Source organism: Monomorium pharaonis, chromosome 4 (genome assembly GCF_013373865.1).
Source record: "Monomorium pharaonis isolate MP-MQ-018 chromosome 4, ASM1337386v2, whole genome shotgun sequence".
NCBI classification, from domain to species: Eukaryota; Metazoa; Arthropoda; class Insecta; order Hymenoptera; family Formicidae; genus Monomorium; species Monomorium pharaonis.
The window spans coordinates 31,241,617-31,253,227 of NC_050470.1; the positions used below are offsets into that span (position 1 = coordinate 31,241,617).

The 11,611-nt window shown below is 32.1% G+C and overlaps 2 protein-coding genes and 1 long non-coding RNA gene across 3 annotated transcripts; 1 reads left to right on the forward strand and 2 right to left on the reverse strand.

The window, feature by feature from the left end:
- Window positions 1-510: 510 nt before the first annotated feature.
- On the reverse strand, window positions 511-2,178 carry LOC118645098. Its single transcript, XR_004962846.1, has 3 exons — window positions 1,290-2,178; window positions 1,150-1,209; window positions 511-1,077 (listed from the first exon to the last, which is right to left on the reverse strand). It is a non-coding gene; the product is annotated as an uncharacterized LOC118645098 (long non-coding RNA).
- On the forward strand, window positions 956-2,927 carry LOC105828540 (39S ribosomal protein L2, mitochondrial). Its single transcript, XM_012666906.3, has 2 exons — window positions 956-1,218; window positions 2,185-2,927. Exons 1-2 carry the CDS (start codon window positions 990-992, stop codon window positions 2,865-2,867), a joined length of 912 nt encoding a protein of 303 aa, XP_012522360.2. The 5' UTR covers window positions 956-989; the 3' UTR covers window positions 2,868-2,927.
- On the reverse strand, window positions 2,917-5,712 carry LOC105828539 (sideroflexin-1). The gene is made up of 4 exons (XM_012666905.3): window positions 5,525-5,712; window positions 4,964-5,140; window positions 4,177-4,565; window positions 2,917-3,877 (listed from the first exon to the last, which is right to left on the reverse strand). The coding sequence occupies exons 1-4, from the start codon at window positions 5,710-5,712 to the stop codon at window positions 3,633-3,635; spliced, it is 999 nt and encodes a 332-aa protein (XP_012522359.1). The 3' UTR covers window positions 2,917-3,632.
- Between the last annotated feature and the right edge of the window lie 5,899 nt (window positions 5,713-11,611).

Below are 11,611 nucleotides of genomic sequence, written 5' to 3' on the forward strand. Positions count from 1 at the left end.
GGCCAATTAAGCGTTCCCCTCTACGCTCGTTCCTTTATGTCCCACCCCGTGCGTCTTCTCCATAGACGGCGCGCGGCCTTCGCTGATATATATAATGCGGCACGTTATTTCAGTGTTTATACTTTATCGTTTTGCATGGCCAAATCTTAAGGAATGTCGGTTAATTGGTACTTTATATTTGTGCGCGTACGCGTTACTAAATTTCACCTTCGTTATTAATCGTAGTTTGACGCGCGCTTTTTGATCGTGCGGCTTTGTGTAATGTAATTTCCAATATATATATTCGAATATATAAAAATTCTAATTAAACCGCGTATTTTTTATATAAAAATTATCAAATTTATTTAAAAGTTTGTGCAGCAGATATTCGTAACAAATATGAATAAATACGTTGTCTTTTTTTTATTAAAATTTTTTAATGTTAATTATTCGTAAGCCAAGATAAATATAAAAATATATTAATTTTTTCAGATCAGTTACTTAATTATTGTAATGTAAAATTAACATCTATTTTTTTCTTATTCAGCAAAAGTGCAGTTAAAGAGAATGCATCATGTGTTACATCCGATATGATTAAATATGTACGGAAATATTGGATACTTTTTAAAAAAAATAATATCATAAAAATCTTAAAAGAGCATAATTACAGGGTGCGTTATAAATGAAAATGTATATATACATACAATATACAAACTTCAAATAAGCGGTGAACTCTTTTGACCATTCTTGAAGCTTAGTTGTTGACTTATTTTATTAAGCAATACCTATTTTACTTTCCAACGATGAGGTAATATCAGCAGAGAGAAGTCTGAATAATGTTTGTTTAAATAACTCACCTCACTCAGCTGATCCTTCTGATTTAGTACGGAAGAGAATCGCCAAATTGTAGATACCTACAGTTTTCTGATGGGGTAATATCGGTTAAGTTTGGCGAGAGACGAGTCCAAAGATGGCGCCACTGGAAAGCTCAATGCGCTATCTAATCCAAGATGTCTGCTGCGGCATTGACGCGTCGCGTTTTCGGTCAACAAATATCTAATATCGCCAGTTTGACGGTCTCGGTGTTGTCCCAGGTGCCTAGAAGATACAAATGGAAACTCGTGAAACTACCAGAACCGGGCACTGGCATAGCCTACCGAAGAGTCGTACATTACAAAGACGAGTACACGGTGGAGCCCTTGCAAGTCACGAATCTAGCAGGCAGAGATCCTATCACAGGTACGTAATAATATTATCATTATTTTAGCGTTGGCTTTCTTTTCAGATTGTATATGCATGTAGTAGCTTACTAGTAAGTTTTTTATAAATTAATGAGGATAAAATTATATACAATTAACACACATTTACATCGCTGTGTATCAGACAACACTGTTACTCTTGAAATGTAAGTCTGACACTGACCTCTCCCGACGAAAGTAGAAAATTACTAGAAGATATTGCAGATAACTTACATATCGGCTTAGAATAGGCAAATTTATTTCGTTTTGAAGAGAAGCAGAGTTGGTTATTTAAACGTTGGTTATTTATAACGGTTAAAAAATGAATAATTAACATTATATGTATACAATCTAAACTTTGTTTAACTGTTTTATCATTTATATAAACAATAGCCTATGGATTCACATTCCACCAGAAATAGTGAAAATTATATATTAAAAAACATTTTTAATATTATATATATTTTTATTTTATTAGTATAGCAAAGTCAGATATATCAACAATCTTTCAATTTTTATTTTATTCCTTTTTTCTGTATTATGCTATCCAATTTATAATAATTTACATTGTCTGCATGAAAAAGTATAAACAGCGTAAATAATACGTAAATAATTCAGACACAATATTGGAATGTACTGCCATGTACGACACAATCCTAAGTCGAAAATTTTATTACAGACATCATACCGCGCGAAATATGTATACAATAATGCAATACAATTTTGATTAGATTGTTTTAAAAGATTTATAGATTAGAAAATATAATCATTTGTGATATAAATACTTGTGTTAGAAAAGATAATTTTCGAATTAAAATTAATTTTTCTTTAATACCATTACCTTAAATCGAGATAAATATTTTTCTAAAAAAAAAGTGTTGCTTGTGAACATATTTTGTATCGAAACATTTTATTTGAAGCTGTAACCACTCTTAGGAAAAATGAATCGCTTTTGTTACTGAAACAGGCAGACTAGTATGCAAGGGTATCGGGGGTGGCATAAAGCACAAGTTTCATTGGATCAAGTGGATCAGAGATGGCCCTACGGATCTTAATGAACCGCCAAAGGAAGAGAAAATCCTGGAAGTCTTTAAGGATGGTTGTAGGACGTGTTTTGTTGCGTTGGTCGGTACCGGTCGCGAACTCAAATACATTTTAGCCACGGAGAACATGAAGCCGGGTGACATAATACGTACTCATCGGGGAATACCGCGTAATTTTGTGAGACCCTTCGAAGGAGACGCCTATCCTCTTGGTGCCTTACCTATGGGAACTCCCGTTCATTGTGTAGAGAAATATCCGGGACTAGGTGGGTTTTTGATTCACTCTGCTGGCACCGTCGGAACAATAATGAAGCGAGACGGCGGGAATCGCGTGGTAGTACAGATGCCTAGCAAGAAACTTTTCAGTCTTCACGAGACATGCATGGCTACGGTCGGTCGATTATCGAACATCGAACACAATTCCACGCCGGTTGGTAGTGCGCAGAAAAATCGGGAATTGGGAAATCGGCCGAGGAGCGGTCTATGGCAACGCAAAACTGGCAGATTCGGCCGTAAAATTAAGCCGCCTCCTCGTGTACAACGTGTTGGCGATGAAAAATCGACGTTACCTGACGTACTTGTTTTGAATAGCCATCATAATGTTTAGGCTATTTCACGAATAAATTGCAGTAGGTTAAGGTAATAATAAATGCTCGTTTCAAACACTTAATTTTGAATTTTATTGTCTTCGTTACCCTCTCTTATTCCCCATGCAGCACTACATCTTCCAGAAAACTTTTTGAAAGATATTTGACAGAAGATATCTTTCAGAAAGCTTTCTAAAAAATGTTTGCTGTGTAGGTTAATAAGAAAAAACATTGAGAGATCTCTCAAGTTTTAGGAGATTTGTTATACGTAAATACATATTATACACAGGTTAAGAAGAAGAGATATGTATGTATTTGTTTGGACGTATACAATTTAGGAGGCTTACTTCTTCATTTTGTAATCAAGATGTTTTGTAATCTGATAAAACTTGAAAAATCTAAAAATTTAATTCTTAGAAATTTTTTGCTTGAGAACGTGAAGAACGTACTTCAAAAAGAATTTTAAAAAATTTCAAATAAGCAATTAGAAAAGTTGTAATCAAAATACAGGGAAAATTGGGAAATTTTTAGTGAATTTTGTTCAAGATTAAATTACAACCTGATACGATAATTTTTATCAGTTTTGATTTTACGATCAGGAACATCAATTATTTATAGAAGTGTAAATACAAACAAGAACGAATTGCTATAATCGTTGATAGTTTGCGATAATAACATGTGTTTTCGAATATTCTATTCGGGAATGTCTCGTGTATACCTGAGTTTCTAGAGTAGGCCATGTCCTTGGACCGGTAAAAAATTTCAAACATGGTAGTCTGTCTTGTTTAAAGGCCCTTATTGTAATATACGATCTCTAGATTGGTATCGTGCGATCGTACTTGCTCTTGTACGTCAGATTCCAATCGATTTATTGAGATAGGAACGCGCTGTGCGAAAAGAGCGCAGCAAAGCGGAGTTGCGAAAGTGAGACACACTCCGCAAATGAAAACTTGAATTGGTCCGGCAGCCCATTTCGCATTACGCAATAGTTGCCTTCGATCTAAATAATTCATTACTATCGGCGCCAATACTGCAACAATCAAAATGTTATTTATCGCATTATCTATAAATCTTCGTAAATGATATTTGTACAAATCTTAACTGATTGTTTTAAAAAAGACGAAATCTATTTAGAAAAAAAGTAGACTTATTTGAATAATTTACATGACAATAATATAATTATTAATGTAATATTTTGTTTATGAATATATGTACTCATAAAAATATGAATTTAAAATATTATTTTATTAATCGATGTTAGTGTAATTAGTTCTTAGTGATAAACTCGCTAAAAGACTTGATTACTGAAGTAAGTGCAACGAAACCTACTCATACTCGGAGAAGCCATAAGTATTCGTGATAATGTCACAGTGGCGATTGCCTGTTTAGCTGCCCGCTTACTGTGGCCGACTTTTGTGCCGTCCTCAGTTTGTAATTCAATACCATTTTGAAGTTCAGTGATCCTCATGAGAGGGATGTTGACACAATTAGCCGCCGCAACTGCCGCCAATGGCACTAATCGGCCTGCTAGCGGTGGTCCACGTTGAGCCAGACGGTTCAGGGTCAACGCTGTTATCACGGCGCCTCCTGTAGCGCCTATGTAACTTTGTGCTAACGTTTCCGTCGGAATCGGACTTGAACCGCTACGGTTCGTGTAATTCACTATGGCGTTGAACGACTGATTGATCCATTGCCAAAAAATTACAGCCGGCGTTGATCTACGAGGTTTACAAACAGTGCATCGCGATATAACGCAGGCTTCTAGCAATTGCTACGGAAATATCTAATCTCTTTAACGATTTCTTAAATGACAATTTTCCAAACGTTTCTTAAATGATTAACGATTATATACTTTGCTTGAGATTGAGAAATAATTGTATTTGAGTTTTGTTCATTTGTTTCTTGTTCAAAATTTTGACCGTTTTGAGAAATGTTAAAATCGAGAGATATAACTATCCAAACACTGTCCTCCAATATGCATAGAAATACAATTATCAAAACATGATTGTACTCTAACACTATTTAATGGGTCTTAACGGAGTATTTGAAGTTATAATATTTGAGTGTTTTTATCGCGTTATTATATATAAAACTTTATACGCTAACAATTACGTACTTGTAAAATGTCATCATACAGCCGGTTATCATCATGTTCATGGGAACTTGCGCGCTCATACGACCTATTAATAACATTTTTTCGCCGGTATCAGGGTGGTAAGCGCTGTCGTAAAGATATTTGCATCTCCATAACTCGTTTTCGGTAATTCCTTGCTTTTCCAAGTTCTTGCCCTGTCTATGACGACATTAAAATTACATACGGATTATTATTTCGTACTGAGGTACAGCAAGTAAAAAGATACACATTAATATAAAAGCGAAATATAATTTATAAAAGATGATATATGAAGTGTAAAATAATGAAGATATATGATTAAATGTACTTGTGTTAAACAAAATTGTTTGTTGCGATTTTTCTTTGATAAAGCTAAACGCACGATAAACATATTGTTGAAATCAGCAGTAATCCAAGCTTTTATTCAAGGCATGGATAGAATATGTCTGTCATTTAATACACGATATCAACACATGCATTCTTTATATGTGTGATATGACGCCATCGTATTGGTTATTCCAACTGAGCAAAAGGAAGAGAAAAACTAATTATAGCAACGACTACCTGTATCTTGTGACGACATCACGCGCGTGTTCAAGCTGCTGGCTCGTGGCGAAGACGTTGAGCGGGTTCGTTACCGTCAAAAAGTGCAATGCCCTTCCTCGGTAAGTGCTCTGATCCCAGTACGGTTTATCAATGTCTATCTGCTTTGGTACGTTATCTCGTGCTCTGATTTCCTTTTTTCCCGACATTGCTTCAATCGGGTTCCTTTCTAACGACCTTGGACTGTATTCCTTCTTTCCCACCCACGTTTACCTGTTCCTCCCCACTTCACTGTCAAGACGATAGGTTAGCAAATCGTCGTCGCTTTTTTGTCACACCTGTACACCTGCTGGGAGATCAGCCTCCAAAGAAACGACATACGTGACGTCTTACGCCATTGACAAGACAGGCTGATCACCCAGCTCCCAGCCGACTGACCCGCTCCAGAGTCCAGTCACTGATTCTCCTCTCTCTTTCTACTACGCTCCGTTTCTTCCTCTCTACTCCCCTCGTTCGATCCATCAACTATGTCGCTGGTGGCTTTGCCTTGCCGACTCTCATCGATAAGGCTTGGTGCGTGCGCACAAATCGTTCGGCAGTATCTACGTTTGGCGAATTCACCACGAGATGGTGGCACGTAGAGAGATTTTCCATGGAAATTGATAAAAATTTATGTAATGTAACTGAAAATATTATAATATTCATAATATTAATTAATTTCGTAGCGAAGTACGAAAAAAGTAAATTATATACATTTATATACATAATATTAATTAATTTTGTAGCGAAGTACGAAAATACTAGATTTGATTGTTCAACTAATCTTATATACATTATATTACTTTTATTGGTATTGCACTAATATTATTTCAATAGTGCATTTCAAGTTTATTGCAAGAGTGTAATTCATTAAATTTCAATATAAAATAAAAGAGGAACACATGATTAAGAATATAAAATACAAATTAAATCATGAAATTACAATTTTGACTTTTTAATTAATTTGTAAATAAATTATATTATTGATTGAATAAAATGTTTATCATGAACATAGTAGCAGCGGAATACCGGATACTTTACAATATTTGCATAAGTCAAGTTCACACGCGCGCGGGTGTTTCAGCATCTTATTATTTAATTGTAATTGTCACAAATGTATGTGAACATATACATACTACGTATATAATTTTGATTTTTAAATATAGCATTTAACAGTTGATAAGTCAACTTTTTCAAATTAAAAATATAATTTCTGTATTTCGAATAGAATTTATATTTCTTTTACAAATTTTAAATGAATATTGGATAAAATAAATGAACAAATAATATTATCGTGTAATTTTTCGATACTTGAATTTTTAAGTAGCGCACTTAATTTTTGAAATAAGTTTTTTGGGACAAAATATTCACTTCTGAAATAATAATACCATTAAATAATTTTGTTAATTAATCACATAGTTGTATGATAATAAAGAAACTTTTCATTGAGTATCTTTTTAGATTAAAATATCACACTTTGTCAAATGTATGAATATAAATTTCAAGAGTATATTAACGTTTTTTTTTTAAATTTAGTCAGCAATTAATAATATGAATAATTAATTAAGTTTATATATGTTTATAAAAGTTGGGCATTTAATGTTATAATATTAGTATATAATAATATAATAAGAGATTTATTTTTTATTTTTATGATGTTACATCAGAGTCGAGCATATAATCTTTTAATGATTATGAAAGATAGTGTTCTAATTAAATGGTGACTAAATAATAGACTTTATGACATTTAATTTTAATGGAACTTACACTAATTTTATAAATTATGCATTTCGTACTTAATACATAAGACATTACATACATAATAAATAACAACAGATTAATGTTTAATTGTCTTTTTATTTACGTAGTTTCTAAATGTCTTATTAGAACTGAACAAAAGTTATGCTATTATATGTAAAATCCATTATATATATAATATAGCGTTAATATAATATTTTATTTTACTTATGTTTTTTATAATTAATGATGATTATTATTAGAGGAGAGGGAGGAAATGGTAAATATTCCTATTATAGCATACAAACACACAATAGAAATATTTACATAGATATGTATTATAATTTATACCTATATACATAAACAATGTATTTATAGTACATATATCTATGTAAATTTACTATCTTCATGCTATATGTTATAATACGAATATTTACATGTCACATATTTACATAGCAGTATTTAATTAAAATTTATTTCTTCTATTTTTGAATTATATCTCTTATATAAAACTTTTATATAAAAACTGTTCAAGAATTATAAGAAAATCTTTATCAAGTTTAACGAGAAAGAAAAGCATAGAAAGAACAAATATATATAATCTTTTAAATTATATAGAATTATATTTTACCATTATCATGCAAATTTGGTATTGATACGACAGTTACATTTTTTTATTTATTATAGTGGAGGTACTGTATCAATTATTAATGTCAAACGTTAGATTATGCGACTTTATATTATTATTAGATCAACATATTTTTGACACTACGTTTCAGTAAATTCGTGATTATTCACCGAACTTCCTAAATTACTTATTATCATATGACTTAATGTAATTTCAAATGATTTAAAAAATAACAAATTTCTGTTTTAAAAAATACATTAGATATTGCGATGCTTTAGTTTTTAACGAATCAATATCTGTGAGACAGACTAAGCTTTTGAGTCATATAATCCTATCAGTACATTAAATGCGGTGACCGCGATCAAATAATTTTAATAGTTGAATTGACGACACATTTTTTTATGAAATCCACGTATTTTAGCTTTTGAAAAATTATATATATACATTTATATATATATATATATATATATATATATATATACATTTTGCTAAATTTATATTTAAATTAATGGTGTTGTTAATGTGCAAATTATATTACAATTTTTATGATTAGTTTTAATTGAAATATATATGTTGCATGCACATATCAAGATACATATATTATCCAATTATATCTAATCTGTATTTTAGACTAAAAGATCTACTAATTTCTTCATAACAAAATATAATTTAATGTTCGCAGGGTTCTAATTTATTCATGTGTTTATGTCACATGCTTTTTCATTAGAATAGAATGCAGAACGATTAATATTTTATGAGAGGTATAAATATTAAGAAAAGACATATCTATATGATTAAATAATTGCATGGCGAAGTATTTGATAAAATAAATAATCCATTCGCCACAAAATTATCCTTAATTTGTTATATTTTATAGCGGCTTGTTAGAGCAAAATATATTTACACCGTTCACAAGAAATCTAGGAAAATACTTGACGAAGGTAATAATATGCGTTAATGCGATAACTGACCGGGTGATAATTTGCGACACAATGTGTTTAGTTAGTACAGGGTAAATTGTCTTCGCACATAACTATTCTGCTCTAATGCTTGTTTTCTCTTCGTGTCACGTTTAATATCAGGATGATAATAACAGAGTGCACTACTAGCCTACTTACATGTTTGAGTATGGGACCGGGACCGAAAATGAAAGGTACGAAGATGGAATGGAAATATAGAATGTAGAATGGAAGATTGTGGAAGGTTATAGAAATGCACATTCACTGTGTTACAAAGATATTTATTTGTATAAGACGCACGCACGTCGTGCTATTCTCACCTTTAGATAAGTATCTCATCTCATGCGAAGCATAACAGGTTTTTCTAAGTGCATATTTTATTGAAGATTTAACATTGCATTGAATTACTAGTAAGCGATAAGAATTCTTTCTACACATTGTATCCAGAGATATTACAGGATAATCAAAGTTACCATAATTTACGATTAAAATTTTGGAGTACTATTGGAATATTAGTTTTTATTTAATTAGATTTAATGTCTGTTAAGTTATAACGAAGCATAATATCGGCGCATGCACCTATTCTACACATGTAAATAATTTCTATTTATAATATCAATTATTTATATACATTTAATATAATAAACAATTAACTTTTAGATCGTCTCTTTTAAATTTTATTTTTATTTTACTTTATTTTTGTACGTAAATTATTGATATTTCTTGTATTACTATTTTATCTATTATCGCGAATAAATGTTATTCTTTGTGTTGACAGCTTTGACAGTGCTTTGCTCTATTTGATGATATATGATCTTGGCACGATAACATCAGACAGAGCGTAATAAATAATGTATCCTTTTTGCACACAACCAGCTATAGCTTTATGAACGTGCAACTTTACTGGTAATTAAACTAGGTGCGGTACTATGCTCCGCTTCCGTGTTAGAATTCAGTGGCTTATTCAATAACTTGAAAAAGATGTTATTTTAGCATTTATTTCTCTTTCTATTACAAAAATTATCTCACTATGTTATATTTATAATTTTAGTTAGCCCATCCTCAATACCATAAACATCGTAATATGCGTGCGAACATGAATTTTGCACACTGTAGGAGAATGAGTTTCTAAGCGGCTGTAATTATGTATCTTTTTACTATATTAATATGTAATGTAGCTGAATCTAATGTAATGAAGCTAGCAGCCAAACGCCGAGCGGTCAGGGCCGAAGGTCATATAGGCGTTTCCAAGGGGCACCATTCAATCAAATGTTAAAAATTTCCTGGTTATGTGACTTTTAACGAAGTTTGAAAAATTTGCATAGGGTTTAGTTATTATAATACATAATCGATCATTTGCGACAAGACTTGTAATTGTAATACCAATTGTTATTAATTTTTTAAACTAATTTTTATTGTTTTCCGTGTCTCATGCCTAAACGCAAAGTACGATTTCCTTCAAATTTAGCTGGAAATATCTTTCCGTAACGCATAATCGACTGATCGATGATTCACGAGAGGACATGCATTTTCCTAATTGTTATAAATATTTATTAAAATAATTTTTATCGTTTTTTGCGTCTCACGCTTAAACGCAAAGTACGATTTCCTCCAAATTTGGAAATCGTATTCTGCGTTTGGGCGTAAGGCGCAAAAAACGATAAAAATTAATTTTAAAAACATTTATAACAATTGCACGTCCTTTCGCCAATGACCGATCAGTCGATTGTACGTTACGACAAGATATTTCTAGCCAAATTTGGTAAAAATCGTATTCTGCGTTTAGCGTGAGGCGCCAAAAAAGATAAAAACTAATTTTACAAACATTTATAACAATTAGGAAAATGCACGTCCTCTCGCAAATGATCGATCATTTGATTGTACGTTACGACAAGGTATTTCCAGCCAAATTTAGTGGAAATCGTATTCTGCGTTTAGGCGTGAGGCGCCAAAAAAGATGAAAACTAATTTTACAAACATTTATAACAATTAGGAAAATGCACGTCCTTTCGCGAATGATCGATCATTCGATTGTACGTTACGACAAGGTATTTCCAGCCAAATTTAGTGGAAATCGTATTCTGCGTTTAGGCGTGAGGCGCCAAAAAAGATGAAAACTAATTTTACAAATATTTATAACAATTAGGAAAATGCACGTCCACCCGCGAATGATCGATTAGTCGATTGTACGTTACAACAAGATAAAACCATCCAAATTTGGTGGAAATCGTATTCTGCGTTTAGGCGTGAGGCGCCAAAAAAGATGAAAATTAATTTTACAAACATTTATAACAATTAGGAAAATGCATGTCCTCTCGCGAATGATTGATCAGTCGATTGCACGTTACGACAAGGTATTCCCAGTCAAATTTGGTGGAAATCGTATTCTGCGTTTAGGCGTGAGGCGCCAAAAAAGATGAAAATTAATTTTACAAATATTTATAATAATTAGGAAAATGCACGTCCTCTCGCGAATGATGGATCATTCGATTGTACGTTACGACAAGGTATTTCCAGCCAAATTTGGTGGAAATCGTATTTTGCGTTTAGGCGTGAGGCGCCAAAAAAGATGAAAACTAATTTTACAAATATTTATAACAATTAGGAAAATGCACGTTTTTTCGCGAATGATCGATCAGTCGATTGCACGTTACGACAAGGTATTTCTAACCAAATTTGGTGGAAATCTTATTCTGCGTTTAGGCGTGAGGCGCTAAAAGAGATGAAAATTAATTTTACAAATAT

Coding starts and splice junctions, on each gene's coding strand:
- LOC105828540 (XM_012666906.3), top strand. CDS start 990: ATGTCTGCTGCGGCATTGACGCGTCGCGTTTTCGGTCAACAAATATCT. Junction 1,219..2,184: donor AGGCAGAGATCCTATCACAG/GTACGTAATAAT, acceptor TTACTGAAACAG/GCAGACTAGTATGCAAGGGT.
- LOC105828539 (XM_012666905.3), bottom strand. CDS start 5,712: ATGTCGGGAAAAAAGGAAATCAGAGCACGAGATAACGTACCAAAGCAG. Junction 5,141..5,524: donor GATGTCGTCACAAGATACAG/GTAGTCGTTGCT, acceptor ATGTCGTCATAG/ACAGGGCAAGAACTTGGAAA. Junction 4,566..4,963: donor TGTATGATGACATTTTACAA/GTACGTAATTGT, acceptor TAAACCTCGTAG/ATCAACGCCGGCTGTAATTT.